Source organism: Nomascus leucogenys, chromosome 14 (assembly GCF_006542625.1).
Source record: "Nomascus leucogenys isolate Asia chromosome 14, Asia_NLE_v1, whole genome shotgun sequence".
In the NCBI taxonomy this organism is placed as follows: domain Eukaryota; kingdom Metazoa; phylum Chordata; class Mammalia; order Primates; family Hylobatidae; genus Nomascus; species Nomascus leucogenys.
The window spans coordinates 33,100,636-33,119,884 of NC_044394.1; the positions used below are offsets into that span (position 1 = coordinate 33,100,636).

General features: G+C 40.1%; 1 protein-coding gene and 1 long non-coding RNA gene across 4 annotated transcripts in view; one reads left to right on the forward strand and one right to left on the reverse strand.

Annotated features, from left to right (window-relative positions):
- PLEK (pleckstrin) overlaps positions 1 to 19,249 on the forward strand; it is an 80,143-nt gene that overhangs the window by 42,559 nt on the left and 18,335 nt on the right. The window contains exon 2 of one of the 3 annotated variants that reach the window (XM_003262481.3): positions 5,067 to 5,271. The exons of the other annotated variants lie outside the window; for them this stretch is intronic. Within the exon in view, the coding sequence (XP_003262529.1) occupies positions 5,230 to 5,271 (42 nt within the window). The 5' untranslated portion in view covers positions 5,067 to 5,229. The remainder of the gene's footprint in view (positions 1 to 5,066; positions 5,272 to 19,249) is intronic. 3 annotated transcript variants of the gene reach the window in all.
- LOC105738593 lies at positions 1,099 to 5,461 on the reverse strand. The gene is made up of 2 exons (XR_001114422.1): positions 5,293 to 5,461; positions 1,099 to 2,338 (listed from the first exon to the last, which is right to left on the reverse strand). It is a non-coding gene; the product is annotated as an uncharacterized LOC105738593 (long non-coding RNA).

Sequence of the window (19,249 nt, forward strand, 5' to 3'; positions counted from 1 at the left end):
CATCATGGTTTTAGTTTTTAGTGTTTTGAGTTAAAAATTTTAGCACTTTCTTACCTTCTGGTACTGCAGGATGCTTCAGGGTCATCTTTTGCATTTCCTGCTGAAATCTTAGAGCCATCTATTTCTCCAAGGACCTCTCATTCCTTTTATTGGAGAATTGTATTAGTAATCAAGATCTGGGAGCTAGATGTGCTTGACACTACCAGGGTGTTGTTGATTCTAGGCCTTCTCCACTAACAGAGCAAGGAAATATATGTGTGAAAGTGCTTTCTTTTGAGCAAGTGGGTATACATATGTTCACACTTTTATACATTCTTAAATCATTTCCATATGAATTTGTGTATCTGTTGAAAGGGGATTACTCAGTATGTGGGCTCAGTTCCCTCTCTTGAACTGGAAGTCCATTGAGCACCAACTAGTTATTCTCTAAGAGGTTTAAGTGAATTAGACAACTTAATGCTTTCTTTTTGTTGGGAGAAAGTTCTCCATGGGTTTTTTGTGTATATGTACAACTTGCAACAGAGGCACTCTATTTTATGGATGCTTGTACAGTGAACAACAGCTTTGAAGATAGAGGTTGTCTCCTTCCAGAGCAAAGGGCAGATTCACTTACTGTCCAGTATAATAAAGATAAGGTCTGCCTCTGAGACAAAGTTTGGGCAGGTTTGCTTGCAGCCCATTACAAAAGATGCATGTTCCCTAAGCTCTGGGTCCTCAATTGTGATGCAAACTCTCTGTACGTGCAGCATCCATCTAGGCTGCTCCACTTTGTCCTTGGTAGCCTTAGGGCCAAAAAGCGTCAAGACCAATATGGAGCTCATTCTGTTTACTGTGCTGTGAGTAGCAAAGTCTTTTGTCTCACCCAAAACTCCAGAGGTCTTGTGTCTTCTGTGAGCATCCCTGAAACAGGCAGGCTGATTTGTTAGCTTACAAGTAGGGTAACATCTCAGACTCTTCTCACAGGTTTTGATGCCTTTTACTTAATTTATATTTAGCACTAGAGGTAGTCTGATATTTCTCAGCTAAATTTAATATCTCTTTTTAATTACCAGTGGTAAAGAATAACTTTTAAAAAGATAAAACGATGACCCTTACATATAATAGAATGAAAACATGTCAAAATTTTATTTAACTCATGAATTAAAGGGGAAACTAGCTAGAGGTCACCACCGGTTCAAAGGAAAGGTCAAAGACCAATTTATATAGAGTAAAGCAACATTGAAATTCATTAACCAATAGACACAAAATTGACTTTTTCCATGGGAGGTGGGGTGGATTGAGGGTGCAGGGTAAGGTGGAGTCTACTGAAATTCCATCAGGCAGAATTTATTTGCATGTTTATAGACAAGAATTATTTGTATTTATCCACAATCTACAGAGTTCTAAAATAACTCCAAGACAAGAAAAGACACAGACTCCACAGAAACAAATAACTTAGAAAGGTGTACTGTAAAGAATGCATAGTTTTCCATTGAAGATGCTCAGTAATCATTTTTGCTTATTCAGAAGTCTTAACTTTCCCTTACAGCAATAAGATGTACTACAAGAATGTTTCCAAGGTTATTGATCAAATGTGTACAGAAAGAGATCTTAAAAAGTCATTCTAGGCTGGGTGTGGTGGCTCACACCTGTAATCCCAGAACTTTGGGAGGTCGAGGCAGGCAGATCTTCTGAGGTCAGGAGTTCAAGACCAGCCTGGCCAACATGGTGAAACTCTACTAAAAATACAAAAATAGCCGGGTGTGGTGGTGTGTCCCTGTAATCCCAGCTACTTGGGAGGCTGAGGTGGGAGGATCGCTTGAACCTGGGAGGCGGAGGTTGCAGTGAGCCAAGATCGGGCCACTGCACTCCAGCCTGGGCGACAGAGCAAGACTCTGTCTCAAAAAAAAAAAGTCATTCTGGACACACATACATAAGATATTGGAAGAGGTTCTAATGATGTGTTCTGGGAAAGGGATCTGACACAGCAGAAGAAAACTTGCTCAAACTCTGTTGAGAGGAAGTCCTGAATGGCGTCATTGATTCAGATAGTTCTCTTTACTGACCACTAGGTGTCGCTAAGCAAGCGCGATGACACGTGCCAGGAGGGGGAGGGGCAAAGGCGGCAGCATCCAATCCATCAATGGCGGTGTTCAGCAGATTCACAAATGCGGGAGGTTCCTTGGTGTCAAGACATTTTTACCCCTGCACCTATTCAGGCGCCTGGCACATACTAAGCACTTAATACTATGTTTCTTGAAATGAATTATTCAGAACGCGGGGGGTGCTTTTACACGGCAGGCATCCAAAAATAATATGAGGTTTCTGAGTGAGGGTTCTTTAAAGCCTTCTGATCATGCTTGGACAAACGATGAAGACATGCCAAATTAGAAGTCACTTGGTCAGTTAAACAAAGGGAGATACATTTAACTATGAAATCAGACTTGGTAAATCTATGAGTGGTTTCCATCGACTGTACAGACATAGCAAAATACTTGTTTGAGTGCAGATACAGAAAATTACCCTTTTATTTGTTCCTGTTTTGCTGAGGTGACATCAAATGTTGATCTTTCTACTCTCAGCCCCCAACACTTTATAATAATTTCTAATTATTTTGATGCAATGAGAAACTGATAAGAAACCATCAACGATTTTATGTAATGGATATTAGCATAAAATGAAAAGTGAGAAATACAGGGGCAGTGACTGTTGGCTAGAAACGCAGCTGGAGGGAAGAGGAGAGGGAATCAGGAAGCTCTTAGAAAACCCCAAGAACAGAACTTCTTCTTTCCCCTAACTTTCCTGGCTCCTCACATGCCCTCGTGGATGTCTGTCAGTTTTGCCTTTCTCAGAGCCATCACTCTTCTATTGTTAATAGCATCTTGATTTTACTTTAGGGGACACCTCCCTTCTCCCATTGAGCACGGTCCTGCTGGGGCTGTCGGTTCACACGTTCACCCTTCAGATACCTGAGAGAGAAGCACCAGGCTAAGTTTGGCCAGTCAGAGGCCTGATCCCTGGAGACTACTGCAGAGTCTGAAAACCACTGTCATTCTTTCATCTTGGTGTCTTGCTTCCTGGAACCCCACAACTGCCCTGATTCCTGTCCTTTCAAAGAGCCCAGTCTTCTTTTTCCTTCAGTCTGTGGGCCACCGCATTCTCTTCCAGTAAATTCCTATTTGCCTCTATTAGCCAGAGTTGTTATCTGTGGATGGCAGTGAAAGAACACTGACAGGTGTAATGAAGAAAATCTAGTCCCACGGTTGCTTTCATCATCTCTGTTGAACTTATTATTGAAAAGGATCAGCTCTAGGATAACGGAGATTTGCCTTGAAGATGAAGAACAAGTAATATGTATGGATACTAGTTATGTTTCAGACACTCTTCTAAATACTTCCATGTCTATCTTATTTAATCTTCAGAACGACCTCATTGGATAGGTGTTATTATCCCCATATTACAGATGAGAAAACTGAGGCACAAAGTAATTAACAAACTTGCTCGATTTCACATGGCCAGATTAACATGCCTCAAAGTTTATTCTATGGAATATTAGTTTTTCAGGATTATATTGGTTTCCTGGGGCTACCATAACAAAGTACCACAAACTGGTGGCTTAAAACAATGGAAATTTATTGTCTCACGGTTCTGGAGGCCATAAGTCTGAAATCAGGGTGTCGTCAGCACCATGTTCTCTATAGCAGCTCTAGGGGAGAATTGTTGCGTGCCTCTTCCAGCTTCTGGGGGTTGCCGGCCATCCTTGATGTTCCTTGGCTTGTAAATGCATCACTGTTGTCACATGGCTGTTTTCTGTGTGCCCTTTTCTTATAAGCACAGCAGTCACATTGGATTAAGGGCCCACTTGCTTCAGTATGACCTCATCTTAACTAATTATATCTACAATGACCGTATTTCCAAATAAGGATGCATTCTGAAGTGGTAAGGGTTAGGACTTCTTTTTTGGGAGATCTAATTCAATTTATGACCAAAAAAAGTTAATATAAATTGTTCAAAAAAGAATGCTACAGCCAAGTAAGTTTGGGAAACACCATTATAGGATTCTTTGCTGTAGTACTTTGGTGGGGTGAGGGTCTTTAATTTGTTCATCATTTAGAGGAGCTGCCAACCTGGGAATATTATGTAAAGTTTCTCAAAAATCTGTTTGATGATGGACTTCTTTTTACAGGCTGACTGTGGGATCAACAATCAATGTGGAACACCTGTTCTCATGCCTGATGCGAGGCAGTGGCGCCCTAGCACATCCCTCCCGGGTCTTCTGCTTTCCTCTGTGACCTGCAGTGTCAACTTTGAGACAACTTTTCTTCTCTGAGCCTGAGTTTCCTTATCTCTAAGATAAGGAAAATAATATGCTTTCCCTATGGGTTTCACGTGTGGACTCATTTTTGTTGTTGTTTGTTTTGCGATGAAGTCTTGCTCTGTCGCCCAGGCTGGAGTGCAGTGGCCCGATCTTGGCTCACTGCAACCTCTGCCTCCCGGGTTCCAGTGATTCTCCTGCCTCAGCCTCCCGAGTAGCTGGGACTACAGGCACACGCCACCATGCCTGGCTAATTTTTGTATTTTTAGTAGAGACAAGGTTTCACCATGTTGGCCAGGCTGGTCTTGAACTCCTGACCCCAAGTGATACATCTGCCTTGGCCTCCCAAAGTGCTGGGAGTACAGGCGTGAGCTCCCATGCCCGGCCTATGTGCAGACTAATTTAGTTTAAAATAAGTAGGCTGAGAAACACTTGATACAGGGCTTGGCATAGAGAGAAGTAGGCATTCATTTAGTAGTTAACTTTGTTATGCTAACCACATGGTTCTGAATTTCTTGGCATTTTTATTAGGCATTTCCAGGATCTCAAGAATAATCCCTAATCAGGACAATTTCCACCAACAAGTTTTTCTTGTTCATCTTCCTCTTCCTTTCATCGCTTCTTTTTCTCTTTAAAAGAGGGATTTTCTGTATGGTAGTAAGAATTTCCCTTAGGTAAATATTCAACCCAACTGTGGTTTTAATAAGTCTCCAGCATTAGCAAGGAATGGGTGGTTTACTCTGCAGTTCCTTATTCTGATCTTCCACCCCAGTGAGGGGAAGAGGATGTGATCATGTGACCGCCAGCAGAAGGGAAATTGTGAAAGCGACCCGCTGTAGAAAAGGCAGCCCACAGCCACCTCAGCATGCAGAGGAGGCCCAGCTGCTGAGAGGAGGTGCCTGAGAGTGACCTTTGCATCTGCCTGTCCAGCCAGCATGGAACCAAAACGGATCAGAGAGGGCTACCTTGTGAAGAAGGTGAGCGAAGGTGCCACTTACCAGGGTGTCAGTGGACATGGGCTGGGGAGACCTGGGTCCAGCTCCACAGGCTACCTGCCCATCTTAGGAATGTTTCCTGCTCAACCAGTTGGGTTGAAATAGGGGAGCGTGGTACCACATAGAATGTTGGAGTGGGGTTAGGGGAGTGGGGTTACTCATCCAGCCCCGGGTTCCTTATAGTTTGATATTATGAGTCTGAGAATTCCAGATGGCCGGGCCTGGAAGGTGGGGGTCTAAGCTAACTCCCTCCAGATTTAGAATATCCTTTTTAAGAGACACACAGATGTGTTCTATCAGAAGATATACTCCTCTTCTATGGAGGTTACTTGGAGAGACTATTCATTTTTTATTTAAATTCCCCTTCCCCTCAGTTCTTTTTTTGGGAGGGAAGGGAAAAAAAGTGATTAAAGAGTTGATATAATGATAGAGTAATTACGGCTTATTTCTTGGGCCATCTTCTTGGAATTGACACGTTAAAAAAAATCTTATCTTTTTTTAATTGGGCTGAAATCTCTTTACTCACAATTCTTAGTAAATTTGCATAATGTGGCATCGAGGTGGTAGATGCACCATTTTAAAGATTAGGGTACTGAAAAAGGCTTAGCCTCCCTGGTGTGCATCATGAAAATTGAATTTTCTTAGCGCTGTTTGTCTCTCTTCAGATGCTGAGTGTGTGCTGTGTGGTTGTGAAAGCTCCCCGGGATGTGAATTCACACATAGGACTTGGCGTCCTGTGGGCAACACCTATATACACAGATATGCTCACACTAACCTTAGTGAGTGGATTGTTTCAGAAATGAGCTGAATGTAGTGCCTTCCTTCAGGTGCTTAGCTTTTTAGTTGAATGAACAGCGAATGTGAGGCTGTTTTAGGCTACTCATTTGTTTCACGTTTTAGCCTACAATGTTCTACCTGTAAATAGCACGCATTGCTGCCTGCTTCCATTTTGACTTCAGGTTGGAGGGACCCTAGGTCATCTGGCCTAATTCCTTCATTTGCAGAAGAGGAGACAGACCCAGAAGGCTTGGTGATTGCCCTAAGTCACATGGCTATGACAGTTGTGACCAGCCACTCCTTCTCTGATGCTTAGGCTTCTGATTCATGGCACTGAAATTTGTTCATTACACCAGCATTTTCTTAAAGCAAATTTGCTCCACGTTAGGATTTGTAGTGTATTTGTGATGGTGAGAGCTATGAGTTGGTACTGGAGAGTAAGTGGGCCCTCAGCTGCTAATCTCTCTAGCCAGCTGTACTTCGAAACAGCCTTTGGAAAAGACACACATATACATAGAGGTGTAAAAGATTCCTTGCAATAGGCACCAATAATAATTGGCGAGACCTGGTAATAATCAATGTTGACTTATTCCTTTCCTGGTCACTTGTGGTAGTATCCTCAGAAGAGCAAGTGAATGGAAACATTTCTGCAAGTTTTTGTTTGTTTTTTTAAACAATTAAAAACATCTTGCAATGAAAATTGCTGTTATAAAGTTTGTATGCTCGTATTTTAATCTCCCTAAATTACAAAAATATGAAGACTAAATTTCTAATAAGTGAAGCTGTCTCACTAAAAAATGGGGATGATAGAGTCAGGGTTGTCAAGCATGTGGATTTAAATTAATAAATAGTTTTTAATTAGTGAGAGTAGTTCTCTCAGACTGTAAAAGCCAATCTAGAAAATGTGCCTGGAATTAAATAGTGAAATTTTGTATTGATAGTTTTATAATTTATATCTTCCATAATTTTCATGTTTACAAGTTACATCTTCCATAATTACTGCATTTTTCTCTGGGACCTTTTGAACACTCTCTGATATAATGCATTAAGATTCTCTTTTTATTTTTTTATTCTTCTAAAACTTTTATTTTAGGTTCAGGGGTATATGTGCAGGCTTGTTATATAGGTAAACTCCTGTGACAGGCGTTTGTTGTACAGATCATTTTGTTACCCAAGTACTATGCCTAGTATCCAATAGTTATTTTTTCTGATCCTCTCCCTTCTCCAACCCTCCACTCTCACATAGCCCCCAGCGTCTCATTTGATATTTTTAAGAAATGTTTGGTCCAGAAATATTCCCTTTGTCAGCTGCAGAACTAAACCTAAAGGCAGAGTTTCCCAAGAAGGTATTAAAGTTCTTAACTTCTTTAGACATTAAGTTTCCTTCAGTTACCTCATGTGTGGGCTAAAAACTGTATATGTCATTAATCTGACACATAATTGGTGTACATAAGCTGCATAAGACACTGATTATTTGTATCAGCATCAATATACACTTCAATAGATAGTGGGGCCTCTCCTAGATGTTAATGGGGATATGTACTGGTTCCTGGGTTGGTTGCCAAATTAATTATGAAGGAAGGGCCATAAAAATCTTTGAAAAGGCTCTTCGAAGCCTTGGCTATGGTTTTTGATATTAAAGCATGAAAAATAATAATAGTGAATCTTTCTCCATTCACCTTTTTCTCTTATGCAGTTCAAAATATCTGGGTAGTAACAGAGAACATCTTTGTCCTGTGTCTTGTTTTATGAAATAATTTTATTGCAGATAAGATGTTTTGGGTGGAAAAAATATAGCATTAGAAAATGCTGGTGCAGGAATTTTGTCAAGTCAGAAATCTTGGGGTCAATAGCGTTAACTGTAAAATGTTTCTGCTTTTCTTCTGTTCAAGGTAACTGTTGACATTTCACAGTCCAGGTTTCCTCTTTTGCCTCCTGAATAAGATCTCCAAATAAAGACAGTGGTTAAGAGGGGGAGGGAAAATACATGATTCTGTCATTTTCCAGCTTTTTCATTCCAAGTAACACCCATGTCTCTTTGCCTTAGAGTCTTTCACCTTACTTTTTTGTTTTAAAAAAGAGTACTTCTAGCCAACCATGGAGCAGCGAGCTGCTATACAAACATGACTTCATTTAATCCTAAACACCCTATGTGATCCTCATCTTACAGATAAGAAAACTGAGACTCACAGAGAATAAGTGACTCACCCACAGTCAAACATGTGGCAAGAGGATGACCTAGGATTCAAATCCAGGCCTGCCTAATAGCAAAGCCTACCATCTCATTGATCCCAGCCAGCATTCTGAAAGGCAGGCTTACCCTGGCCTGCAAAAGAACTCACTAGAGCCAGAGTGAGGCATGAACAAATTGTTTTGTGGGCAAGATTGGGTTTAATAACCTCAGCCTCCCTTCCTCTCTGTTTAGGGAGTTTCTTTCTGGCCAATAAACATGTTTGGAAGGTCCTCGAATACTCACTACTGAATTAAATATGTTCATCATCATAACTGGAAAAAAAATGAGACAGGAGCAAATTATATGCTCTGTATAACCTAGACTCCTCCAAGTCATGTCTCAAACCAGCCTAATTCCTAGAGGTTTATGGAGCAAGCTATTGTTTCCAGGACAACCAACCTCACAAGCACTTGGCGCAGCAGCACTGACTCAGAAAGTGGCTGAGGGATTTGGATGTCCTTTGAGGCTGGGAGAAAGCATAGGAATCAGGGTGATGGGAAAGGGAAGGGCAAGCAGCAGGGACAGGAAAGGAAAGGCTGCAGAAAGCTGTGGTAGAAACGAAAGAGAGCCCCAGAGTCAGAGTCCTGGCCCAGGAGTTCTTTCCTGCATCTACCTTGTCTTCTAGGCAGGATGAAATAATCTCAAGCGATTTGCGCCTACTGATTCATCATCATTGTAATAGCTAACGCATGTGGTGTTTACCCTGAAGCAGGAACAGTTCCAAGCATTTCATGCCTTAATACATTTATTTATTTATTTATTTTGTTGTTGTTGAGACGGAGTCTCGCTGTCAACCAGGCTGGAGTGCAGTGGCGCGATCTCAGCTCACTGCAGGCTCCGCCCCCTGGGGTTCACGCCATTCTCCTGCCTCAGCCTCCAGAGCAGCTGGGACTACAGGCGCCCGCCACCTCGCCCGGCTAATTTTTTGTACTTTTTAGTAGAGACGGGGTTTCACCGTGTTAGCCAGGATGGTCTCGATCTTCTGACCTCGTGATCCGCCTGCCTCGGCCTTAATACATTTATACAGCATACTTATGACAACTCAACAAAATGGGGACAATTATTATCCTTACTTAACAGATAAGGAGATTGAGGTACAGAGAGGCAAAGGGCCATGTCCAAAGTCACACAGTTAATAAGTGGCAGAGCTGGTTTGCAACCCAGCAGTGTGGCCCCAGCATCATGCAGAGCCTAACCACTTTCTATGTGGCCCTCGTGGGCTCGTATTGCAGTGACATTCTTTTCCAAAGCACTGTCACGATGATGAGGGGTACCCAGGGGTACCCCTCCTTATGCCAGAGCGACTCCACAGTGTTGCTTACAAAACCGTACTCCCTTTTTTTTTTTTTTGAGATGGAGTTTTGCTCTTGTTGCCCAGGCTGGAGTGCAATGGTGCAATCTCGGCTCACTGCAACCTCCGCCCCCGAAACCGTACTCTTAACCTGTCTCTGTGGCCGCCATTTTTCAAATGTATGCTACGTGCTGGCTACTGCAGTGAATGCTGTATGTATATTATCTCGTTTAATCTTCACAACGATGGGAAGCAGGTACTTTGTTACTTTCATTTTGCAGGTGAGGAGACTCATGCTTGGAAAAATTCAGTAACTTACCTAAGATTACAGAGCCTGGAAGAGGCAAAATTGAGATCTGAATTTAAATCTAAGGCTCCAGAAATCATGCTGTTAAGCACTCTCTGTGCCATTTCTGTATTGCTTATTTAATATGTTTTCACTGATAAATTTTCCAACCTGGAAGAGTTCACTTATGTAAAAAATATGCTACTGAATAGACTAGTTCCTTTGCCTTCAATGAGTTCATATAGGCACAACACAACCATTTGTTTGGGATGTTATGTCAGTGATTTGATGGATCAGATTGGAAAACTAGATGATGTGATTTATGTTGTAGCCAACATAAGGGCTTAATTGAATGCAGCATCAACTTAAAATAATATGTCCCATAGGTGTGCAAGAATAGATAATAGTAACTGACAGTTCTGCTTTAGATATGTAGTTTTGATCACAGTGTAATTTTCCTTTGAATTCCAACCACACATCAGTATGTGAAAAGAGAAATTTGAGGGAAAGGGGAAGTTAAAAGAGATGTCTTCACTTTGTAGGGAGTGTCTGAGAGGGGTTCTAAACACAAATATCTGATTGCCCCAACCCTCAGCCATTGGTTGTGGCTTCTTTCTGTTATGCTGGGTGTACACAGGAAGGCACACCTCAATTTGTGCATTCATCACACTGACCTGGAGGTCACTCTCTCCCATGTGAGATTGTGAACTATTTGAGAGCAGAGACAGGGTCTTGTTTATTTTTGTTTTTACTTTTATTTTATTTATTTATGTATTTTGAGACCGAGTCTTCCTCTGTAGACCAGGCGGGAATGCAATGGTGCAATCTTGGCTCACTGTAACCTCTACCTCCAGGGTTCAAGTGATTCTCTTACATCAGCCTCCCAAGTAGCTGGGACTACAGGCATGTGCCACCATGCCCGGCTAATTTTTATTTTTTTAGAAGAGATGGGGTTTCACCATGTTGGCCAGGCTGGTCTTGAACTCTTGACCTCAAGTGATCCACCCGCCTTGGCCTCCCAAAGTGCTAGGATTATGATATGATAGGGAGGCCTTGGCCTCCCAAAGTGCTAGGTGTGAGTCACTGTGCCCAGAGTTGCTTAATTTTACATCCCAACAGCCAGGCCAGTGTTGAAAGCATAGGAGCCATTCTATCATTATTTGTTGAATGAACGTGTCCCAAATAAAGAAACTTGCCTAAAGTAGACTTCATAGAGACCAAAGCAACTTCTTAAGTCTTAAGAAAAGTAATTTCAATGGGGATAGTCATTTTTAGATGATCATGTAGAATATATTTCAAAGATTTATTATTATTTTTTGGCTTTCAAGCAAGCCCAAGGGTTGGCAGGGACACCTGGAAATAGAAGACTAAAGGGGGAAAAGAGGGACACAGCAGGAACCTTGGAATAGATGTGTAGGATCTCAGGGTAGAAAGAGATGTTACAGATTTAATCCAACTTCTCATCTGCGGCTTGCATTTCTTTTATTCATCTGTTAACAAGCATGCTTGAGTACTTCTCTTGTTAGGGAACTCACTAATTAAATTTTCTCCCTTAAGTTATGCAGAAAACTGTTTTCCTGGAACCTCCACCAGCTGGGACTTCAAAACAATCCAGGCGTTCACACCTGCTCTACCTGTTCCTTTATGGGCTAAAACCTAGTCAGTTCCTCCAACAGTTAGAGAGGTGATACCATGTTGGTGTTCTGCTTTGAACAGGCTCTGGTTTATCTGCAGCTTTGAGGTCCCTTGAACTCAGTATAGTTCTCCAGGGGCACCTGATAAGCATAGAACTGTAAGGAATAGGTACTATTTAATGAGTGATTACTATACACCAATTACTGATTTAAGCAATTTACATGGATTGTTTTCATCTCCTAACAAAGCTAAGAAGTAGATATCATCATATCTGCTTGCCAGAAGGAGAAAATGAGGTTTAAAAACTTGCTCAAGGCCACATTACTAGAAAGTGGCAGAGTTGGGATTTGAGCCTGAGCCATCCAGCTCCAGAGCCCATGGTCACCTGCAGGCTATGCTTCGTTTAAAGATAGAATGATCATTTTCCTTGCTTTCGATCTTACACTTCTATGTATACAACCACAATGAGTTTAGTTTTTTTTGACAGCCCACATCAAACTGCTGACTCATAGAGCTCCTTTTTTCCCACATGCTCATTTCCCACACCTTATAAGTCTTTAAAAAATATTATTAAAGAGAAAGACTGTATCTTATTTAATTTCAATTTGCATTTCTTTGATTGCAGTTGAAGCAATCAATTATGTTTTATTGGACCCAGTTTTTATTCGTTTGAGAATTGCTTATTTATATTATTTGCCCATTTAAAAAATTGGGAGTGTTTATATATTTCTTATTGGTTCTAAAGAGTTTGAAAAATTAAGGATATTAATTTTTAATCATATGATGATACAGATATTTATGCATTTTCATTTGCTTTTCAGTTGTTGCAGTTTTTTAAATATAGAGAAGTTCATTTTTTTTTTTTTCTTGAGATGAAGTCTCGCTCTGTTGCCTAGGCTAGAGTGCAGTGGTGTGATCTAGGCTCACTGCAATCTCCACCTCCTGGGTTCAAACAATTCTCCTGCCTCAGCCTCCCAAGTAGCTAGGACTGTAGGTGTGCACCACCACACCCAGCTGATTTTTGTATATTTTTAGTAGAGACTGGCTTTCACCATGTTGGCCAGGCTGGTCTCAAACTCCTGGCCTCAAGTGACCCACCCACCTCAGCCTCTTAAAGTGCTGGGATTACAGGCATGAGCCACTGCGCCCAGCCGAGAAGTTTATTTTTAATATGGTTAAATCTCCCATTCTTTATGATTTCTTCTTTTGATGTCATGCAATGTCAGACTCTTAGGTGCTAAATTATACCAGTCCCATGATGATGAACAGCTATTTACCAGAAAACTTTAAATCTGACTCAGCATCCCATTGTGGACATGTACAGGTTTTGGCATATAATGGGTGAAAACACACATACGCTACACACACACACACACACACACACACACACACACACAGCATAGGGATATATATATATATCTGCATTAAAGTGAAATAGCTAGCTAAGTGGTCTAAAGAAATCGATACAGATTCCAGAATGACTCAATGTTATACAAGAACCAAAATGAAAATTACATCTGAGGGGAAGGGAAAAAGCATAAAATTGAGAATCAGGAGACCTGGATTCTACATTAACTGGTCAGATGTACTAGGCCAATCACTTAACATTAATTGGTCAGATGTAGTAGGCCAGTCACTTAACTGGGCCTCCACTTTTTTTATCAATATGGTGACAGTGTTGGTAGATGACCTTAATTCCTCTGTCATTTGGACATTCCGTAATCACACTTCCAGGTTTGCTCTTGGGTGCGCATCAAGTGGGTTGGGGCCAGAAAAGGAAAAATGTAGGAATGGTCAAGGAGAGGTGCTGCCAGGTTACCCGAGTGAGAAACTGGTGGCCTCAGTAGTGGTGAAGAGGAGAGAGAAACCGCCTCAAATTCCATCATCCTGACCTAACTCAGCATTATCAGGCCTGGAAGAATGTTTAAGCTTTATAAGTGGTCAGATTTCTCTTGTTTCATAAAGTATCAGCCTCTTCATTGTGCATAATGACCCTGAATCCCAAATGACACATCCTCCTCAGAGTCAGACCCCGGAGGCTGCACTTGATTTAGAAAAGGACAAACTCATTTTGGACAGTTGGCTCCAGAGGCTTTTCTACTGAAGGAATGCAATGCTGGCTTATCGCTACTAATGCATCCCAACTTCAAAGTAAGAAGCCCTGAGTGATGATGGCAGTTAATAATCTCAGCTAGTCCTGAGGCTGAATGTTAAATGTTAGGTTTAAAAGGGATTCTGGCAATCATCTAGTGCAACTTTTCATTTCTAGCTCTGAGAACATGTCTTTCTTTTCTTATTTCCAGGTATTTTTAAAATTTTTTATTAAATAGATTTGTCTATGCATTTCACTAAAAGTATATTCTAAATTTTAATACATAGCAGAGTCATATGTTACTCATTCATTTAATAATTTTCCCAAGTTATTTAAAAAAGTTAAGCCCACAGAAAAATGAGGAAACTAGTACCTTTATTCATATACCCTTTACCTAGATTAATCAATTGATAATGGATGGGCACATTTGCTTTGTCTCTCCCTATCTCTATATTTCTGTGTAAATAAACACACGTATCATTTTAGGTTGAGATAGTTGAGAGTAATTTGCAGACATCATGCTACCTCACCCCAAAATACTTCAACATACATCTTCCAAGAAAAAGGACATTTTCCTATATAATCACAATGCCATTATCACATCTAAGAAATTTATTACTGATAAAATGCCATTATCTAATACACCTTTTACATTCAAATTATGCCAGATAACTCAATAATATTCTGCATAGCGGCTTTGAAAAGAATCCATGATTCAAGCAAGGATAATTCATTGCATGAATATGCTGTTTTTCCAGTGATTAAGTGAGAGAAGTAACTAATGTGGAATAGTTTCCTTCTATAGAAGCAACTTGAAGGGTGGTGTTACTATAATCACTGTATACCCCTCCATGGAGTTAACTAACAGGACCTGGAGTTAACAACTTTGTTTTTTAATTAAAGGATAACTTACATACAATAAGGTACACGAAGTGTGTCATAATTTTTTACATACCTATACCTCATGTAAACAACGCACAGATAAAGACGGAGACATTTCTAGTATGCTATAAAGTTCCATTGCTCCCTTCCTAGTCTATAGTCCCATCCTTGGTAACCATTATTGTAACATTTTCTCATGAGCTATGCCTGTTGTTGAACTTCATATGAATGTAATCATACTCTAAGCACATGTTTTGCCTGTTTGCTTTTCACTCAACATCTATGAGATTTATTTATAATGTTCCAGGTACTAGCGGTTCATTTTTTAAAATTGCTAAGTTGTTTTCCATAGTATGCATTTACTGTGTTAATAATGGATTTATATATTATATTATACAGTTTACTTATTCCTTCTTCTGTTTATGGGCATTTTGGTTAGTCTTTGTTTCTGGCTATGATGAATAAAGGTGTCATGAACATTCTTGCACGAAACCTTTATGGCAATATGCATTCATTTCTCTCAGATCTTTGTCCAGGAGTGAAATTGCTGGTGCAAAGGACATATATGTGTTTAGCTTTAGCATAAAACCACCAGATATTTTTTCTGAATTGGATGTGATATTCTGCACTCCTGCCAGCTATGTTTGGGACTTCCAGTTATTCTACCTCCTTGTCAAGTCTTACTCTTCCCTGACTTTTAAAATGTTAGGTACTCTAGCAGGTGTGTAGAGGTATCTCATTGTGATTTGAATCTGCATTTTCCTGATAAAGAATGATGTTGAACACTTTCTCATAAGCTTTTGGATGTTTTCTTTACTAAAGTGCCTGCTCGATACTTTTTGTTCATTTAAAAATAGGATTGTTTGTACTTTTCTTATTGATTTGCAGGAGCTCTTTGTATTCTAGATATGTTTCTTTCAGATGTAAAACAGAAAGGCATTTGACTGGAATTATTTCATGTGTTGGCACAGTGTCTGATCTTGCTGATTTTTAAAAGAGAAAATAATCCAGTGCTCATCTGGAATAGTTATTCTGCCCCCGCAGAAAAGAGATAGGGTATTTTAATTTAGAAAATTATTTTAGTAACTAGAACAAAGGAAATGTTTGGACAAGCAAAGCGATAGTCCCACAAGTATTTATCTTTGCATAAATAGTCTTCCTTTTGGGCAACTGGACCTTTATATAGAGGCCCTTTGTATTTTGAGATAAGCAGCAGGGTCTCTTGGGAACTGGATGATAATTCTATTTTGTGGTAGTCATGACAGGGTGATATCATGGGTTAAAGAATAGACCTTTGCCAAATTCTCCCAAAATATAGACCAGAAATAGAAACTTCCCTGTTTTAATCAGAATGGTCAATTTATTGCTAAAGGGGCAGCTGGCATGAACCCAACTGAAAACATTTGAAGTAAGGATTTTCTTAAGGGCTACATTGATGTGGATAGCCTCATTCTGGCATTATAGACCTTTTGCAAGTGATTTTCATACGACTTAGCCATGCCTGCACACAAGGCTGCTGTCTGAGTTTCTTTTTGACATTCATATTCAGATAAAATCTGATTAGCTCAAGAGACGGAAGCAACTGCAGGGTGCATGCCACCACTTATGACTGCTTTGCCCATGGGAGACACGGCTGTTGGATCACGACACTTTTCCACTGAGTCCAGCCTCAAGCATCCACTACTACTCAGTCTGAATTGACACTTGTAGATTCTACTTGCCATTCTTGAGTTGAACTGAACTCAATGGGCAGGTTTGGGAGCAGAAAACAAACCACATAAAGTCAGCCTGAAATGTACCAGACGGAAAGTAGAGATCCATGAGGAGCTTATGGGTTGACTGTCAATGTATATACATTTTATCTTAATTAAAAAACAATTCCAGTAGAATGACAGTCCTCCTCTCCCCTGAAGGCATCTTTCCCGCACAGCCTTGTTATGCAAATGTGGACCACCTGCCTCCACGCTGGCCAAAGCTGAGCTGCATATTGTCCTGCAGAGGTCTACAGGATCATTTTAGGAAATATTGTCACACTTATTGTGTCTATTCTTATGTTAATCATTTCATTATGTCTTCTTTATTCAGTCCTATGTATTAATTAATAAATAATATGATCTTATTTTTAATTTTTAATTTTTAAAATTTAAATTTTTGTGGGTGCGTAGTAGGTATATATATTTATAGGGTACATGAGATGTTTTGATACAGGCATGCAATGAGTAATAATAACATCATGGAGAATGGGGTATCCATCCCCACTAAGCATTTATCCTTTGTGTTACAAACAATCCAATTACCCTCTTTTAGTTATTTTAAAATGTACAATTAAGTTGGCAATAGTCATACCGTTGTGCTATGAAATCGTAGGTCTCATTTATCCTTTCTGTTTTCTTGTTTTTGGTACCCATTAACCATCCCCACCTCCCCCCAGTCCCCTACTTCCCTTCCTGGCCTCTGGTAACCATCCTTCTACTCTCTGTGTCCGTGAGTTCAGTTGTTTTGATTTTTAGATCTCACAGATAAGTGAGAACATGTGATGTCTGTCTTTCTGTGCCTGGCTTATTTCACTCAACATAATGATCTTCGGGTCCATCCATGTTGTTGCAAATGACAGGATCTTCTTTTTTATGGCAAAATAGCACTCCATTGTGTATATGTACTACACTTTCTTTATCCATTCATCTGTTGAGGGACACTTAGGTTGCTTCCAAATCTTATCTATTGTGAACAGTGCTGCAACCAACATAGGAGTGCAGATATCTCTTCCATATACTGATTTCCTTTCTTTTCAGTATATACCCCCCAGTGAGATTGCTGGGTCAAATAGTAGTTCTGTTTTTAGTTTTTTGAGGAACTTCCAAACTGTTCTTCATAGTGGTTATACTAATTTACATTCCCACCAACAGTGTACAAGTATTGCCTTTTCTCCACATCCTCGTCAACATTTCTTATTGCCTGTCTTTTGGTTAAAAGCCATTTTAACTGAGATGAGCTGATATCTCATTGTAGTTTTGATTTGCATTTCTCTGATGATCAGTGATGTTGAGCACCTTTTCATATGCCCATTTGCCATTTGTGTATCTGCCTTTGAGAAATGTCTATTCAAATATTTTGGCCATGTTTTGAATGGTTTATTAGATTTATTTCCTGTAGAGTTGTTTGAGCTCCTGATATATTCTGGCTATCAATCCTTTGTCAGATGGGTAGTTTGCAAATATTTTCTGTCATTCTGTGGGTTGTCTCTTCACTTTGTTGACTGTTTCCTTTGCTGTGCAAAAGCTTTTTACCTTGATGTAATCCCACTTGCTTATTTTTGCTTTGGTTGTCTGTGCTTGTAGGGTATTGCTCAAGTAATTTTTGGCCAGACCAATGTCTTGTAGATTTTCCCCGATATTTTCTTATAGCCATAATGTGATTTTAATTACAACCATTCATTCCACAAATTATTGATTGAACACCTGACAATATCATGGTGAAGTAAGTTCTTGCCCTCCTGGAACATATAGCTGGGTGGCAATAGTTGACAGAGTGATTTTACACACTTTATATATAAAACATATGCATACATATGTATTTAAAGATATATACATTGTATAATGCATATGTACATTGTTCACGTATAAGCATATGGTATGCATTATACACTTATATATACATATTTTATACATGATCTAAATCTAAACTATGCTTTAAGATGGAATTACTCTCTCTCTCTTAGAAAATAAAAAAACTATGGTTCAGAAATATTAAACATTTTACCCAAAGACATGTACAACTAATAAGTGGTTGACATGAGGCTCAAATGTAGGTTCGAGTTTTGACCCCAAATCATAGCATACATTGAAGCATCCTAAATACTTCAAGCATCATTGGATGACATGTCATACAATAATGGAGGAGGCCTGCAAGTCTGAGGTGGGCCAGATTCTTCACAACCCCAAACCTTATTCCACCAGAAGAGAAACCAAAGGGAGGTGTGTTTCCTCACAAATACAGTCATGCAGATCCTCAGGGCCTTCAGCCTTCCCATTCATTACTCCACATGGCAACTGGCTAAATACTTTTGACTCTTCCTCATTGGGACGATAGTGATGCCAGTTCATTATCATTTTTCCAAGAATAGAGAGGATGAAAACTCAAAGCATGGAAGACATTCATACATGGCCATCTGTCAAGATACTTAATAATACAGCCTCTCATTTGTAGAGCACGTTCGAACTTATAAAGTCTTATCCAAATTATTTCACTTCATATGTGCTAGAAATCTCTGAGGTAGTCATTCTTATCATTTTAGTGCTGGGAACTGAGCCTTAGAGAGGGCAAGTGGCTTACACAAGTGTGGGCAGTAAGAAAGCCGTAGAACCAGCTGGGCGCGATGGCTCACACCTGTAATTCCAGCACTCTGGGAGGCCAAGGCAGAAGGATCACTTGAGATCAGGAGTTCAAGACCAGCCTGGCCAACATGGTGAAACCCTGTCTCTACTGAAAAAAATAACATAAATATTAGCTGGGTGTGGTTGTGCGCACCTGTAATCCCAGCTACCTGGGAGGCTGAGGTGGGAGAATTGCTGAACCTGAGAGGCAGAGCTTGCAGTGAGCTGAGATCATGAAATTGCACTCCAGCCTGGGTGACAGAGAGAGAACCTGTCTCAAAAAAAAAAAATAAATAAAAAATAAAAAAAAGAGAGGGAGAGAGAGAGTGCTTGAGCTAGATCATCTAAGATTCAGCCAGCCATCTCAGCAGTGTTACCAGAGCTTATAAGT